Here is an 18246-nt window from a genome sequence, read left to right as displayed (position 1 = left end):
AAAAAAAAAAAAAAAAAAAAAACAAAAAAACAAAAAAACAAAAAGACAAAAAAAAAATATATTTCTCAGACAAGTTTCTGCTTTGAAAAATCATGGAGGAAGAACAGTTCTTGTCTGAAAATACAAAGTTCGAATCAAATTAGAAGAGAAACCCACATCAGACACCTCCTCTAGACCTTCAAATATTTAATGGCTGTTTGAACATCCTTATCACCTCTACCACTGCAGTTAAGCACAAGCTTAGTTCCATTTGGCAGTGTTGGGCATAGTTTCTCCAAATAAGCGAATGCATGAGATGTCTCCAAAGCTGGGATTATGCCCTCAAGTCGAGATACTCTCTTGAAAGCTGCAATTGTGCAAAATAAATAAATAAATAAATATGCCTCCTGATAAGCCATCAATGCATTCTACACTCATGCAGGGTGAAAAATTAAATCCCAACAGATCTACTCTCATCTGTTGTTATATGGCAAGCAAACATTAACAAAAGAGTTGCCTAAGGTCATAATGTAATCAAGCCAACAGAACAGAATATAACTTTGACTTTATGTGTTAATCCATTGGTTTTCTCGCACAAGCCAGTTGTCAGACAGGATTATATGAGTCTCAATTTATCAAACCCAGGGTCTTATATACAGGTCGTAGCTCATGGTTTGACTAACATAGTTTACATTCTTCACAAATTGAAGATACAAAACTGCAAAAGTCAAAAAAGACATTAAAAGGATCCTGGTGGGATGGTAAACAGTGCTTATCGGGATCTAATCCAGTTACTGCTGTATTCAACAAAGGATGCAAAACATCCTTTTTATTATGGTCCAGCTCCTCAATTCCCTGCATCTTAAACTCCAAAAGATGACAGATGCCAAACCACGAGACTTAAATACCATTAGATCATCATAAAACTAAAAAGTTCAACACATCCTCTAAGCAATTTCAATGTCTAAATATTAGTGTAAGTATGACCAACAGAAAAAAAATCTTGATCCTGCTGAGAAGTCATTCTTTGGAGATGACACGGGAAACCAGATTGTGTATTGAATTTGTGCACGTTTTTATAACATGAACAAAGGAAGTACTTCTAGCTATATATACAACATTGCATTACAAGCTTTACAGTCAGAAAATAGCATTTCAATTTTCAAGCAATGAAGTGAAAGCCACTATGTAACCATGACTAGGATTCTGAATAATATTAGTCACGCTTTCCTCTGCTTCACTCACTTAAATGCATCCTGAGCTTTGTTTTGCAGATTGTAAACTGAGCCTGAGCTGAGTCATGGTCGGCCCATGTCACCTAGAAGCCTCAGCTCATACTCCTAGTAAGCTCAGCACATTTACAGCCTTTCAACCACATATCAAGCCATAGTTCAGCTAGTTTTGACATGCCCAAAACGAAACAGGAGGTGAAACCAAAAGTAGCATAATTTCTGTCAAAAATTCGCCGAATTTAGGCAATCTCTCAGTTTATCTGGCAAGCTATATTATTTAGCCAATCTCAGGACATCCCATCCCAAGAAAAGCCATGATTAGCCACCTCCATGGCTGATTTTCTGGCTAAGGAAGGTGTTTAGAGGGTTGCTTCTTGTTCACTTTGCCCTTTGGCCCTCTGCATACCTCTCCCTCCATCCCCCACCCCGGCAGGAGAAAAAAAAGTCACTGGTTTGCAGAAAATTATCCAGATCTAAAGCATATATACCTTCCAGTGCCTCTTCATCTGTGACGCTATAGTATTCAGCACGCCCAATATCTTTCAAAAAACTATGCTCTGGTCCAACTCCAGGGTAATCCAGCCTAATGTCACAAAGTAATCATTTACACAAAGCAAAAAATAGCACACAAGAAACACGCTGAACAAATAGCATGGAAAGACCAAGTTCATATTCTTACCCAGCACTTATAGAATGTGGTTCAACTATTTGTCCATCAACATCCTGCAATAAATAGCTCATAGCTCCATGCAACACCCCTACCTCCCCTCTTGTCAAAGTAGCAGCATGCTTACCACTATCTAAGCCAAAACCTGCAGCCTCCACACCAATCAACCTTACATGTGCATCATTAACAAATTCATCAAATAGCCCCATTGCATTTGAACCGCCACCAACACAGGCAACTAGCACATCAGGCAGGCAACCCCATTTCTCCATCGCCTGTTTTTTCGTTTCTTTCCCAATCACAGCATGGAAATCTCTGACCATCATAGGATATGGATGAGGCCCAGCAACAGAACCCAGAATGTAATGGGTTGACTCAACATTAGTTACCCAGTCCCGTATAGCCTCTGAAGTGGCATCCTTTAGTGTGGCAGTCCCAGAATGTACAGCTCTAACCTAATTAGACCAGAAAACAAAAGAAAAAAAAAGATAAATAGATAAAATTATAAGAAAAAAATTAGAACAGTATGGAAACAGTACAAAACAAAGGTGGTTTATTCATATCCCTTCATCCCAGATTGAGCAATGTAACAGAACATTCAGTTAGGCACCACAAGGAGGTAACCAGATGCAACCAGATTTCAACAAATTTCAAATGAAATCACTGAAATATTCTAGTTTCAAAGAGGCAACCCACAAATATTTCAGTGTTGAGTGATTTTACCCAAATCGATACTCATAGAACTATGACTAGGATGACCAAATTAACTTCATTTGTAACCAAAATAAGATATCAATTACTAAACAAATAATGAAAAATGAACCAGAGAGGTTAAACATACAGTCTCAAGGACGTAAAAATTGTTCAAGAGATTATAATGGCACTGATTAGTAGTAGTTTTCTGAGGAAATTAACTATTAAAGAAGACAGCACAATGTACAGGCAGGACATTCGTGGGCTATCATAAACTGATACAGCTCAGATTAACACATTTGCCAACAAAGCATCAATTCGGACCAGTGCAACTTGGATTGACTTACTATAACAGTTATTATGGAAACTCAAGTTGTGATATAGCTCTACTTATGATTGCCAGAAATGGTGAGTGTGCATGTTTGTACAGGCAGGAAGTGTTGAGGAATTTTCAACAGTAAACATGCATAATGCTCTTAGCACCATGTCACAGTTCAAGCATTATAAAGAGTAATAAAACTTATTGATTTTGGAAACTATTCCCATCTTTTCTCAGTTAAATGATATAACTTATTGATGGAGAAAAGAAATTCCCATTTTATCAGATTCATTATTCAGGTAAAAATCATTCAATAATACCATCCCTATAACATAACTTCATTGCATATCCCAACATAAATGTAAATTGTTTTTAAGGTGGCTCGCCAAGATTTCTCTGTGGATGGACACTCTGAAATCAGCCACATGGAGAGCTGATCTGGCCAATCTGTACTGTCCAATTCATAGAGGACCATCTTGTTGGCCGTATGTAAAGTTTCAAAGTCCAGCTCAACAGTGCGGGCCAAAATTTGTGAATAATCAAAATTTTAATTTCAACCCTAATTATTTGAACTTTTTATTGAAAAGTAGCCCAAAAAAGTGTTGTATGTTGCTGCATTGACCAGTGCTTAGGGCTGAAATTTAACACATGAGTAGAGGGTGTAGTGGCCAAAACCTAGAGCCCTTTTGGATTCCACGAGAACCCTTCAATTCCATAAAGACAGATCACAGTCTTCAGCGAAAAGTAGGTAGATAACTGATGGACTCCTCAAAAGCACTGAATAATCACTGCTTGCTGTAAGGACTACATAAGAGATGTTATAATTACATATCCTACTAGGAAGTGGAATTACATGAGAAATCTGGGAATTTTCACACACGAGCAATAGAATTGTTATGAAAAAAACCCTCCACACCCCCACACCCCAACCCCACCCACCCCCCAACCCCCCCACCCCCCCCAACAAAAAAAAAACAAAAAAAAAAAAAAAAAAAAAAAAGGCAATGCAGGTTCAGAATCAATCCTTAGTCATAAAACACCATGGCCTTGAGCATTGTAGCACTTTTTAATCTCACCCAGGGTCTAACAGTAATAAAAAAAATAAAAAAATTAATATCATCTACTCATCAATCACTCCAGTCTGAATCATCAATCAAACAAATATCCATTCCGGACAAAAAATGATTTCTCAGGAGATATGGAATGCAAAAGAATACTTGATCACCCAAAGAAATACTAAAAAGCTCAAGCCATAAAATGATGGAACAATTCAATTAAGGGTGATAGCAAACCTCAGCTCCAAGAAGCTTCATCCGGAAAACATTAAGGGATTGCCTCTCCATATCTTGAGCACCCATGTAGATAATGCACTGCAAACCGAACCTAGCACATACAGTAGCTGTTGCAACTCCATGTTGACCAGCACCCGTCTCAGCAATTATCCGTGTTTTCCCCAAATGTTTGGCAAGCAGAGCTTGGGCAACCGCATTGTTGATCTTGTGAGCCCCTGTGTGATTGAGATCTTCCCTCTTCAGGTATATGTGAGGCCCTTCACCATTGGGACGTTTATAGTGCTCTGTAAGCCTCTCCGCAAAGTAGAGAGGGCTTTCCCGCCCAACATAGTCCCTCAAAATTCCATCTAGTTCTTTCTACAAGGGAATCAAAGGATTAATAGATATTAAAATAAAGAACCGCAATGAAATTCGAAATGGGAAAAGAATAAAATTCACGAACGGAAAATTACAATTGAATGAACAAACCTGGAATTCCTCATCCCCTGAAAGTGACTTGAACGCCGACTCAAGCTCCGTCAGAGCATGCATTAAGGTTTCTGGAACGTATTTCCCTCCAAACTTTCCAAACCGACCGAACGAATCCGGTCTCTGAAAATTATTCCATTTCTGCTCTTTCTCCTCCACTTGAAGAACGGATTCTCTCGTCATAACACAGGAAATTAAAGCAGGTTTAATGGAGGAACGCCTGGACTGGTATTTCTCAAATTTGAAGGGAATCCGAGGAGAATTAGAGGAAGAAAAGAAAGAATTGTAAAGAGAAGTTGGGTTTCTGCAAGTAGAGCTTGTAGAGATCGCCATTGAGAATAGGTAACGATTGAAGGCAGAGTGGGATCCCAGCTTCCTCTTTATTGGAACTGGTAATGGCGAATAAGCCCGTCGTCTGTAACGGTAGAGTGGGAAAGGAAAACGGTTTTAAGCTGCCTGGGAGTTAGACGGTGCGGTTTCCGTTAAATGGTATGGTTCTTTGGGTTCATACCGTTAGTGGTAGAAACCAAAATCGAGCCGTTTATGAAACAGTTACGCCGTTCCGAAACAGTTTCATAGAAATCAAAATAAAATTGTTTATTGAAGTCTTATTTTTTAAATAAAAAACTAACTATTTATTAAAGTCTGATTCGGAAGAGTTTAAAGACGACGTTGGTAATAAGGAGGAGGATGGTTCTACGGGGGTGGGGTAGCATCAAAATCCTCTACTGCAAGGCAGTGAGATTTATCGACTGAGTTGTATGTCAGGTCCGCCCAACCATTAGATTTTCATTGCTACTCATCACTCATCATAGAGGATTTGAGTCCAGGCAGGGTAAATATCCCAAACACCCCCTCCTCTTTGCTAACCTTGAGGACAAGGATAATTATAAAAATGTTAGGGCACTGGTTTGATGGAAGGAGGTAGCCAGTTGTGTACATTATAAGTATTGTCAGTAGTGGGTGTGGTTATGCAAGTATATGAATGAAATGGGTATAGTTTTTTTCCTATTCATTATTAAATATAAGATATAACATCAATGTCATGGTTAATATTGTTGATGTCAAACTTATTGTTCAAAGCTCCAGTGGCTAAACTATAAATAGGAGAATCATATCAATCGAAGGCCTGAGCCAAAAAATGGTTTTAAACAAAATAATATGACATCTAACAAAAGGGGTATTACGCTTCAAGGCCACGATTTGGTGTTCCTCTTGAAAAATAATTCTTTTATCTCCGTAGAGTCATTTTATATCTCTTGCATTCTCCATCCTCCGTCTATTGCTTGCCTTCATCCCAAAGAGAATGTCCCAAGCGTTGATCTCCAAAGGTTGTCATGTCATCATATAATTGGCATATAATAAGACACAATTACCTTTGATTATAACGTGAATAGCTTATCCAATAATTTTTCCCTTAGGTCGGTGATCGCAGAAGATATCAATAATGTTGACGTTTTGTTTGGAATTAACATATTATGTCTGTCCAAGATGTATAGTTATGCAACCATAGATATGAGAGGGTTATCAAGACCCTCTCTTCCTTCTTACATGATTACTCATTTTTGGATTTCCCTCTACAAAATTACTCATCCTATGTCTAAGTCAACTAAATCGCCCAAAATAAAGATTCCTATTACAAAACTACTCAAAAAAGTGTTGTTTCTATGCTTTTTGACAAATTTGCCCCTCTTTCCTTACTCCCTAGTCCCCAGACTCCCCACTACTTTTCCTCTCTCATCTCTGGTTGTTGTGGATGATGCCAACGACGACGATCTCTCCCTTCTCCAACTGTTGTGGATGACGCGATGGCAGGGTGAGCTGTTCTCCTTCATCGTCCTCCCAATCGTGGTCACTAGAAATAAAGCACGATTCAATGAGCTCAAATCCAGCAATGCTCCCCAAGAGTACAACAATCTGCCCAATTTTCAAGTTCTACGTGAGGATAAAAAAATTAATAAACATAGTCCTTTGGGTTGCAGCATGTTATCCGTTGCCCATCCTTTAGATCTATGGAAAATCCTATTGACGACCACAAAAGCAATTCAGCTAGGCTGAGAGAAAACAAGTTTTGATTGCTTTTGTGTTCCCGCTTGTAAAAATCCAATCGCTTTTAGGATTTTTTTTTTTAATATATAACTTTCTTTCTCATAAGAGTGGATGGACCACGAATATCCATGTACTCTCCGAGATGTAAAAATCTCAATTCTTGGATTTCTTTGCGAATTGTATCATTGTGTGTTAGGTTTATGCAGGAATTGCTTAGCTTTTATGATTAGGGTTTATGCAATTCCGTGAAATTGTTCCGTTTGATAAAAAAAAAATTAATAAACAAATACATCATCTCTGTTTCAGCTTTTCCTTCTTTGTGTATACATGTTCTGTTTGGCTTCCTCTAACAATGGAGGGTCGATGTTTAATATCCATGTACTCTCCGAGATGTTGAAAACTCTTAAGTTTTACTTGCTCTGTTATAATATGAGCTGTTTGGGGGGTTGTAGGGAAGAGAGGGGCGGGTGGGTGTCCATTTCCATTGTCTCTACCTATTGCCTCCCCCACTTCCTTTTCCAGGTCCTCTTCGTCTTATTCCCCATCTCCTCCTCCTTGAAGCAGAGTGTAGGGAAACATGGAAATAAAACCAGTGCATTGGGTTAACAGGGGAAGGGAGAAATGAAAATAAAATGAAGAAATAGGTTTTGATTTATCTAGAGGTGGGGCGGGGAGGGTAGCAGGGGGCAGAAGGGTTGCAGGAGGTGTGAGTATCCTCGTCATCAAACCCATTGGATGCCCTCACTTTCCATGGTGAGGCTTGCCGTTGGACCAGTCGTGATGTTGACAATGACCTATTAACATAGTAAAGAGAGGAGGATTTGACTGACCCCGAGGCTGGGTGGGGGGATTACAAGGGGCAGACATGGTGATCGGAGAAGGGGTGAAGGACAAAATTTCACTTCACTTGTCCTCAATCTCTCCCACTTGTTCAGGCTCTGCTTCAACTTTCGAAAGGGAGTACTTCTTGCGATCACCGGAGAGGGCAGTGAGGGGTAAAAGTGGAAGAAAAACATATGTTATGAGGGAGAGACACTATTTTGTGTATTTTTGTCAACTCAAACCAGTTTTTGATATGGGTATTTTTGTAAAGAGAAACCTAAAAGTGGGCAATCATGTAGTTTTATAAGTCATGTTTTTAGAAGTCGATGGTAATTAGTAAAAGAATTACCACAAGTCATTTTCAGAAACGGCGAAACAAGTTGAACTTGTTTCGCCTGGGTCGTTTCTTGAATTTTCCCATCCCAAGGTTGGACTAGACACGTACAAGAGCCCTCGAGCTACGTTGGATTTCTAGTTTCCCGTACTTGCACCCGTAGCCCATTTGTTTTATTTTATTTTCATTGTATTAGATAAAACTAGAGCTTTGAATGGAATTGAAGATATATTATTTACTGTATGTGAACAAACTTATATATATAAAATTATGTCAAGAGATCCCATTGATTGAGGGATAAAAAAGGCAAGAGATTACAAGAGGTAATATTGCTAAATTGATAAAGATATAAAGTGATTGAGATAAATGCAAATATAATTAAGATATATACAAATATATGGGAGACAAGTTGGCAAGGATTGATAATTGGCGCCTCATGCAGTGTAAGAGGTTCACAGAATCCATTAGCATGTGAACTTGTTTACAAGATGCAATGACCAAGGACCCCTAAGTAGGCAACTATGCACACCCTAGACTTTGGTAAAACGTGTATTGTATCATATGATTGAAGAGTGAGAACACTTGCTGTTTGCTTTCTCTCCTACCGTCTTCGAAGACCACATGCAGTTTCTTAACAAGAATAACCTGGTACTTTATATGCAGTGATATATTATTTTCCTTCCTACCACAGGAACGGATTAGGTTCATGTACGAGAATGTTTTCGTACGACACTGATCCGTAGATTTAAAATCTATTAAATAAAAAGAAAAAATTGATTCTAAATCCATGGACTAAAATTGTTCTCCTGACTATTCAACGAAAAAAAAAACTGAAATATTGAAATTGAGGTGGGATATTTTTTTTTTTCTTTCCTTGGAGATATTATGTGCAATTAATGAGCTTCTTTGACGTCTTTATGTGCAGAAAATCTGAGTCAATGTAATAGATGCAAAAACAATGTTAGCTGGTCCCTGTTCCTCCCTCTACTGTCTTTTGCACCTTCCTTGACCCCGACCCTGCAACCCTGCCTTACCCTCATCCTTTTTTCCTCTCGCAACCTCCGCTCCACCCCCTCTTGTCTCCCTCCTCTGCAAACCCATCCCATCCGAGATGGTGGACTTGAGTGCTGCCGTGTGAAAAAATCACTGCGAGTGACCCGGTGGAGAAAGAATAGAGCAGCTGGGAGTTATGAACAGAAAATTTCTGCTCCCAGAATTCTATGGAAATAAGAGATGAAGAGTGTATAAGTTGGTGGAGCAAGTGATAGAGCAGAGATACGATGGATCCTATGACGATGTGATGAACCTTGGGAACTTGAGAGCTACTGAAAGGCATTACTTTCCCATCGATTTTGGTCCTGTTAGGGACAACAGATTTGGGAGCACCCCTGTACCATGGAAAGTTCCATCATCAAGCTTAACATTGAGCTTGTTTTAGGACCAAAACAGGGAAGACTGGCTCTTTCTGGGCAAATAAAATTGACAGGCGTTCAGGATCACTGACGGAAAAGAATGATAACAATGCTAACTGTGACAGAGCAGCTTCTCTTGCACTCTCTCTCTCTCTCTCTCTCAAAAGCAAAGGATTGTGAGGCCTGTTTCGCATACACAGTAGATTTTTCCTGAAGGCACCAAGTGAACACTTCGTTGCTTCTGTGATACTTCAAGATTGGGGTGCAAAGAAACTGTAAATTACTACTGCCCATGGATGATCCTCCGGTACATACTATAAATTATTAAGGTTAGAGAACAGTGTGAGGCGGGGCGGTTGTAGGTAAACTAAGAGGAAGAAGGAAGCGGCAGGCAGGGAGGGAGGGAGGGAGGGAGAAAAGGGCGGTGGCCGGTGGGATGTTGCGTTCGTCGAAGAAGAGGTGGAAGGAGAGGAGGAGGAAGTTTGGTGGGTCCCACTTAAAGTTTCATCGAATAGTGATGGGTTTGTCTAATAGTGCAAAAGGGTTATAACTCACTTCTAAATTACGGAAAAGTCCTGTGATGTGAAAGAGATGATTGATTCAAGGGGATTTAAAAAGTAATTTCATGTATATATATTTTCAATAAAAATTTTAAACTGTTGCACCACTTTTTATGACCGTGTCAAGAAAATGGTAGAAATGGAATTCTATCTTCAAATAGACCCATCACTACATTTGAAATCTCAAATTTCAACTCCTCATCTCTCTAAAGTTCAACATGAGATTGAAAAAAAAAAAAAAAAGAAGAAGAAAAAGTATACCAACCGTTGGGTGATTGGGTCTATTGTTATGAGTAAAGGTATGCATTTTGAGTCCGAGCGGGTTGGACTAATCAAGAAAAACATGAAAGAAACGAACCTTTATCGATTTGAGTTTTTATCAAATCGACAAAAAATCAAATTGGACCAGATCAAGTGAATCGAAACCGTAAAAAACCTTATAACAACTTAAAAATTTACTAAAAGAGAACATATTAACTATAAGAGGCCATTAAGTCAACTCAATAAAAATCGAACCGGTCTGAATTGAAATTGAACTTTGATTTTAGTTTGGCCTAATACTAGATAAAATCTTGATCAAACTGACCAAAATTAGAAATGAATCGAATCAATAACAAAAACCTTATAATCGGTCATTCTGAAACAACCTGAATAGAGATTACTATGGTCGATTTGGATAGAAATTAGTTTATTCAACCAATGATTTAAAACTCGAAATTGAGTATCAAAACAATCCTTATAGTGATTCCAATTCTAAATTGATCGTTCTAGAATTGCCAGAGTTGGATAGTTCACTACCAATTCTAATCCAAATCGGCCAATACCAAAATTTTAACTCAAAATCAAAGAGTAAATTGGTCCCTAATGATTCAAGTTTGGATTATATCCGAATTAGTCACAAAATGCTAGAATTGACACTAAATTCTAAAAACCAACAGCCCAATCCCAAAAATCCTAGATATGCCATTCTATAATGTTCGGAATTGAGATTGATCCGAACTAGCCAAATCAACTAGGGATTTTAAACTTGGAATTGGAGATTGAACTGATCATGGTTTCAAGTATCGGTTTGGGATCGATCGTATTGGACATATCGAATGAGATTGATACTGATCCAAATCAGTTATCAAGATCATTTTAGGGGTAAACTAGGAAAAAATGGTACCTTTTATAAAAATCAGGAGTAAAATAGACCGATACCCATCGTTCCCATTTGATTCGGATCGGTACCTATACTGATACCGTCCCCTAAATCCTTGGAACTGATTCGGATTGGTATCGGATCCAAATCGATTCAAAATCAGACAAAAAAACCCTAGAATCACCCTCAAATCTTAAAACCCACGATCTAGTCCTATAAACCTTATAATCGATTTTAAACACAGAATCAGAGATCAAATCAGTAGCTGCCAATACCAATCCAAATCTAAATCAAATTGGAATTGACCAGAATCAGTCCCAAAACCCTTAGAATCAACCTATAATATATATTATAATCACAAAATTTCACATGTCATCATTATAATAGTACCAAACCTACAATATTACCACTTGTCATCTTCCTTAGATTTTAACTTTCTTGAAAACACTAGCATGTTTAATACAATTGATTTCTTTGGGGAGAGAGAGAGAGAGAGAGAGAGAGAGATGATTAGAATTATTTTACTGACCTCATCTCTGATGCACAATAATTGAAATTATTGCAAAATAATTGATACACGAATTTCTGGGATGATGTTTTGTTTTCCAGACTTCAAAAAACAAAAATGAAGTCCACCAGAAGTTTTAAGCCCTAAAAACTGGAAAAACATTGGACACACTGAGAAGAAAAAGAGCTTTTACTTGACTCACTGGAGATGATCTTGTAGAACTTTATGCCATAAAAACCAGAAAAGGTATAAGAAAGACTTGCGAGGAAGAAGATCAGTTGGGACGAGGGGTTGTTCGGATTGTTTGGGAAGAGTGTACTCATTCTAAAAGTACCCCTTGTTTTGCCGTTTAAATTAAAGTAACGATTCAAAAAGTTGAGGTAGAACTTACCTTTTTGTCTTTAAAAGCAATCACAAAATAAAAAAATAATAGGGATACAATAATTTAGGTTACAAGGTTTTTGTAACCGGGTCGGTTACATTTAGACATACCCAATAATGATAACACAACGTTATCTCCACCGTGATGCCTCGACGCATGTCATAAAAAAAGCGTACGAGAACTGTGAGCTCATGTCCTCGTACTGGTTGTATAACTTATGAATTAATCATAAGAGAAATTTTAGATTCAAATTTGATCGGACACAAATCAATGTATGCCCATGAATCATTGTATTTTTCTAGTTGTTTATGTTGATTCAGTGCGTCTAAATAAATTTTTGATAAAAATAATAAATGTGTCAAAAGATTTTAAATAAGTTAAATAATTTTTTTCTATTGGTAGTTTGATAAACATGGACCCCGTTTGGCCATCCCTAACCTGTGCTTCAAAATGGACCTGGAATTATAGCTGAAAGCTATTGGCAGCTACTAGATAGGAAAGCCACAACTAATCTGATGATGCCAATGCAACATTGCTCTTGTTACCAATCTGGTAACAATCTGGCTCGAATAGGAATATCCTGGTTATTATTTAAAAGAAGGAGAAAATGAAGCGTCGCCCTTATGCCAAGATACATGAGAGGGCAAAATGACTGTTTTGCCCCAAATGAAAGAAGAAAATTTCATCGTTATTAATGCTTCTATGTGTGCTATCATTGGTCCCTATGCTAGTGCAAAAGCCAAGTTGCTTTTTACAAAGCTCTCTCCCACCTAAAAAAGTGATTTTTTTTTTTTAATCTTAATTCAGTGATATGGTATCGGTCAAAAATGAGAATCAAACAGGGTGGATACCAATCCGATTCGATCCTCAAACCCTGCTCATTGCCCTAGTAGTTGTTTTCAAAACATCAAAACATTAAACTCTTCTATCAAACATTCTCTTGCTAGAAGCTTTCTTAGGGATCGCCATATTGCTTTGGCTATTTTAATGGAGACAAGTGTGAAAGAATCCAATATCATCTCAAGGGTCATAGCTCAAATCTGGCATATTGGGCTACTCACAAAGGGGTGTTTAGTGCTCTTCATTGCTTTCAGTGAAAGTTAAATGGTTCTCATTCAATCCTGATATGACTCGGTCCATGCAGTTGTGAGGTCCGTATGGGCCCGCGGGATTAGGCTTGGATACCCGTCATTAGCAAAAAAAAAAAAAAAAAAAAGCTCAAAATTGGCATCTTGTAACAAATTACAAGAGTCACCACAATCGCCGGATCTAGTGCCTCTAGGAGCCCTCTCGGCTTGACCTCACAGTGTTATCCTCGTCTCCCCAATTCATGCATTTGAAGATTTAGAATCCTAAAAAACTCCATGAACTTCATTCTTATAAAAACGTATGCTTCAGAAAATGCCTCTGATAGGACTTAGTTATGGTTTGATCTCATGATTCTAGTACCTAAGATTGGGACAAATCCTCGTGTCTAGCAAGTGATTTCAATGTTGTTCAAACCTCCTATGGAAAGATGGGGATGGGGGGGGGGAATGTGGATCAGGTTCTCGTACGAGAATCATTCTCCTATGGGTTGATCCATACATATGGAATCTACCACAGAGTTGGTTATTGGGTGAATTTCATCTGCGTGGATATGATCCACTCTCATGCGAAGAGGCTGGGGGGATGATCCAATTAACTCTAAGTGGGTTGATCTCCTATGAGGAAGGTTTCGACAATAACAAAATTCTCTATACTAATGGGTGTTCCTCCAATTGCATTGCATGGGAAGAGAGAAGGGGTCTTGGTCTTAGAAGGATAAAGGAGGTTAATATTATTGAAATAATCAAGCTGATTTGGAAGCTAGCTTATAAACATGACAATATTTGGGTGAAATAGATTTATTTTCGATTCGTATATGAAAAGTTTGTTGCCCTTAGGATGCCTCCTGTCTCCTAGAGTTAGACATATGGTTGCCCATTCTATTAAGTATAAAATTGATGATGGAGCATCGATCTTGCTTTGGCATGACAATTGGTACCCTCATTCAATTTTGATTGATTCTTATGGCGACAAGATTCGATACATTCAAGACTTGAGATAATGGCTTCAGTGGTGTCTATCTTGAGAGGGGAGGTTTTTGACAGCCTGATAGATCGACCTCCCTTCAGTCTCTTGGAGGCTTGGAGGTCCTCCATAAAATCTCTAGAAGACCTCTGGGGTCTAGGGACTTCATCCATTGGTATAATACTACAAATGGTAGATTTTACTCAATTTATGCATAGAATCTTGTGAGGACTAGAGGCCCCTAAGGTGGTTCGTTGGCCTCCAGTGATTTGGTTCCATCATGACATTCTTGGCCGTAGTTTCATTGCCGGGAGAGCCTTCCCCACCAACCCTCTCCTTATTCATTCTATGCCAAACAGGTTCTTTCTCCCTCTTGCTCTCTTTGTTAGAATGTTGCAAAGAATATCAATCATTTCTTCTTTAGTTGCCTTTTCTCCTCTTGTATTTGGGGCCACCACCTTAATAAATATAGCCCAGTTTCTAGACCTATCTTGAATTTTAGCAGGGTTGAAATCGTCTGCAATTCCGATCTCGTACAATTCCGTGCAATACCACCTTCAGGCGGTGACACGTGTATTGATACCAATACAATGGTCTAAATCTGGTACAACTAATAAAATATTAAATCAGTGAAAAGGCATTTAAATCAGATCTGGACCATTGCATTGGTATCAATACACGTGTCACCGCCTGAAGGTGGTATTTCACGGAATTGTACGAGATCAGAATTGCAGACGATTTTTTTCCATTTTAGCATGAATGGCGTTGGATCATTAAGAAATTCAGCGGGAAGACTTGTATTGACCCCTATGATTAGATGGTTTTCTATGCAACCATATATACATTTGGATAGAAAGGAACCTTCAAAGTTGGACTAAAAAATGTAGATCCTTCTTTTAGTTCGTGGATTCCATATCCTTCAAGGGCTAAGTTTGATCTCAGTCCATGTCATGTCTCTCCCATAAATTCCCATCCCGTTGGAAGGACAGGTCCTTCATTTGTACAATTTGGATTTGGATCCTTTTTTTCCTTTCTTTCCACTCCTTAGAGGAGTTTGGTGTATCCTTGAGATCCCTCAAATATTTATTTTTCGTCAACCAAAAAAAAAAAGGGGGGGGGGGAGGGGGGCGGAGGGGGACTTACACATAAATACCTAAAACATATAAGAGTAGGGCTGCATTTGGTAATCATTGAAACGTTTTTCTGCTCTATTGGAATAATGAGTTTGGTGTCAACTTGGTGTTTTTATGTTAAAAAAAATAAAAATAAATAACAAAGCAAAACAAAAAACAAAAAATAAAACTAAACAAAACCGCTAACAAACACTAAGATAGCCTAGTGGTGGCTGCTCCTTCTTGAAGAGCTGGCGCCCAGGGGAGGAGGTCGTGGGATCGAACCCTATCCTATGTAGACGAAACCTTGTTTTGTCAACAACTAGCAAGACAAGTGAACAACTAAGGTAATCTTTCCTAAAACAGGTTCACCCAATGACCAAACATAGTTTTTTTGTTTTAAAACGGCATTTTGATACAAACACTAAACGGCATTTCTATTTCATTTCGTCCTATGCAGACGATACCTTGTTCTATCATTTCTATTTCGTTTCAAATACAAGACAAGTGAATCATTTCTATTTCATTTCAAATACAAGATAAGTGAACAACTAGCAAGTAATCGTTCCTGAAACAGGTTCACCAATGACCAAACATAGTTTTTTTGTTTTAAAACGACATTTTGATACAACACTAAAGATTCTTTTTTTTTGACATGAAACGTCATTTCTGAAACTGAATGACTACCAAACGCAGCCTTGAAGTTGGGGGACTGAAAGTCCTATTCACCAAACTCCCTTGTGTTAGGCCTGAGATGCATACATGATAAACCAAACAGTATCACTTATGATAAGTTGTCTACCAAAATTATCGTCCAACGACATCAAATGAATTGATATGTTAGGATTAATGAAGCTTTCAAATTTTGTTGCCCATCCTTGAGATCCCACAAATATTTATTTTTCGTCAACCAAAAAAAAAAGAGGGGGGGGGCGTGGGGGGTGGGGGGCGGAGGGGGACTTACACATAAATACCTAAAACATATAAGAGTAGGGCTGCATTTGGTAATCATTGAAACGTTTTTCTGTTCTATTGGAATAATGAGTTTGGTGTCAACTTGGTGTTTTTATGTTAAAAAAAAAAATAAATAAATAACAAAGCAAAACAAAAAACAAAAAATAAAACTAAACAAAACCGCTAACAAACACTAAGATAGCCTAGTGGTGGCTGCTCCTTCTTGAAGAGCTAGCGCCCAGGGGAGGAGGTCGTGGGATCGAACCCTGTCCTATGTAGACGAAACCTTGTTTTGTCAACAACTAGCAAGACAAGTGAACAACTAAGGTAATCGTTCCTGAAACAGGTTCACCCAATGACCAAACATAGTTTTTTTTGTTTTAAAACGGCATTTTGATACAAACACTAAACGGCATTTCTATTTCATTTCGTCCTATGCAGACGAAACCTTGTTCCATCATTTCTATTTTGTTTCAAATACAAGACAAGTGAATCATTTCTATTTCATTTCAAATACAAGACAAGTGAACAACTAGCAAGTAATCGTTCCTGAAACAGGTTCACCAATGACCAAACATAGTTTTTTTTGTTTTAAAACGACATTTTGATACAACACTAAAGATTCTTTTTTTGACATGAAACGTCATTTCTGAAACTGAATGACTTCACCAAACGCAACCTTGAAGTTGGGGAATTGAAAGTCCTATTCACCAAACTCCCTTGTGTTAGGCCTGAGACGCATACATGATAAACCAAACAGTATCACTTCTGATAAGTTGTCTACCTAAATTATAGTCCAACGACATCAAATGAATTGATATGTTAGGATTAATGAAGCTTTCAAATTTTGTTGCCCATATTTGACCCTTTAAATAATAATTGACCACCATTTGATAGTTTGACACCGGCCATGCACATTTGCATTTTTATGTTGGCTTTCTTTTTGGGTTATAAATATTGGAAAAAAAAATTGGGACCACCCTAGTGAAACCCTTTTGGACGATTTGATTTTTCACTGTAATTGATGGGAAATTGCATTCTGACGCCTTAACAATCTCTCTCCCATAAATTTAATTAAGAAGATTGGCTCAAGATTGTTTATGGAAAAATCTTATGAAAACATATGCAAATAAAAAGGACTGGCTGTTTTTGAATCTTCTAAAGTTAAAAAGATTAGGTCCAAGAATGCTACCTGGTTACATGGTCTCTGCACCAATGTGGTAGGGTGGTCATTTCGCCACCCATATGTATGGGCATAGGAGCGCACGACGGTATCATAGTTCATTCTACATGTTTCATTGATTTAATTTTCCATAGATTTACATCGCATTGGATAAAATTCAGTAAAACCCTAATCCAATGAGGTTATGATTTTTATCCCATTAACTTAATTTAATCATAATAAAAAATTTAATAATACATTAAAACAGAAAATTGTAGCTGAAGCAAAGCAAGAACATAATATAAAGGGAGGATTACCTAATTAAGGAAGATAACTTAATTTGAATACTTGAGGAAACCTTTTTTTTTTAATAATACTTGACAAACTATACACTTTATTGCATGTAATTACCAAACTCTACACTAAAAGAACCTAATTCCCTTCCATAGAATGGGGGTTCAAAAGCCTGCAAAACTAGACCCGCAATTGCAATGTAGGTTCTCAATATAAATATGTTTATATGAATGTAAGGGTGTCAATTAATTCAATTTCAATTTTTGTAAGTGTGTCAATCAGTTCAATTTCAATTTTCAGTCCGTTTTGATTTGATTAAATATACAATATGTATAAACCACGATTAAACCAAAATCAAATAATATTCATAACCTTTAAAACTGAAAACTAACCAAATCGGTTCGACTTTATTCGGTTCTTGTAGTTGGTTTCACTCGGTTTGCTCATAGTCTCAGTAATTCAGTTTAAATGGAACAATCTGCTAACACAAATAACATTATAAAATAAAAATTTACAATCTCATAAAGATATAGTCCCATAATGTATAATTTGGTATCTTTCAACCCTTTTTAAATGGGGTGAGGCCAGACCTTATTCATCGTGCATAAAACTTTTTGCCATTAAGTTTTTCTCTTTCCCTTAATAGTTTCCTATCTAATTCCATGTGAAAATGCCCACACACTTGTGGCTATTTTTTTTTTTTTTTTTTTTTTTTTTGTGTAAAACCCACCTACTTGTGGAAGATTCCTATATATGCATTATTCTGTTGGCATGTGGATAGATGATATGGTTATTCTCACCATTAGCTGAACAG

At 37.7% G+C, this 18246-nt stretch overlaps 1 protein-coding gene across 1 annotated transcript; it reads right to left on the bottom strand.

The window, feature by feature from the left end:
* Positions 1 to 59: 59 nt before the first annotated feature.
* Positions 60 to 5086, bottom strand: LOC122078511 (tryptophan synthase beta chain 1-like). Its single transcript, XM_042644525.1, has 5 exons — positions 4651 to 5086; positions 4183 to 4539; positions 1891 to 2333; positions 1700 to 1794; positions 60 to 346 (listed from the first exon to the last, which is right to left on the bottom strand). The coding sequence occupies exons 1-5, from the start codon at positions 4981 to 4983 to the stop codon at positions 171 to 173; spliced, it is 1404 nt and encodes a 467-aa protein (XP_042500459.1). The 5' UTR covers positions 4984 to 5086; the 3' UTR covers positions 60 to 170.
* Between the last annotated feature and the right edge of the window lie 13160 nt (positions 5087 to 18246).

Source organism: Macadamia integrifolia, chromosome 5 (genome assembly GCF_013358625.1).
Source record: "Macadamia integrifolia cultivar HAES 741 chromosome 5, SCU_Mint_v3, whole genome shotgun sequence".
Taxonomy (NCBI): Eukaryota; Viridiplantae; Streptophyta; class Magnoliopsida; order Proteales; family Proteaceae; genus Macadamia; species Macadamia integrifolia.
This window is presented reverse-complemented; position numbering and strand designations above follow the sequence as displayed.

What these genes read in the sequence shown, in the direction of transcription:
- LOC122078511 (XM_042644525.1), bottom strand. Translation starts at nt 4,983, where the DNA reads ATGGCGATCTCTACAAGCTCTACTTGCAGAAACCCAACTTCTCTTTAC. An exon ending in CCACATTCTATAAGTGCTGG is followed by an intron (nt 1,795 to 1,890) that starts GTAAGAATATGA and finishes TTGTGACATTAG; the next exon opens with GCTGGATTACCCTGGAGTTG. An exon ending in AGATGAAGAGGCACTGGAAG is followed by an intron (nt 347 to 1,699) that starts GTATATATGCTT and finishes GCACAATTGCAG; the next exon opens with CTTTCAAGAGAGTATCTCGA.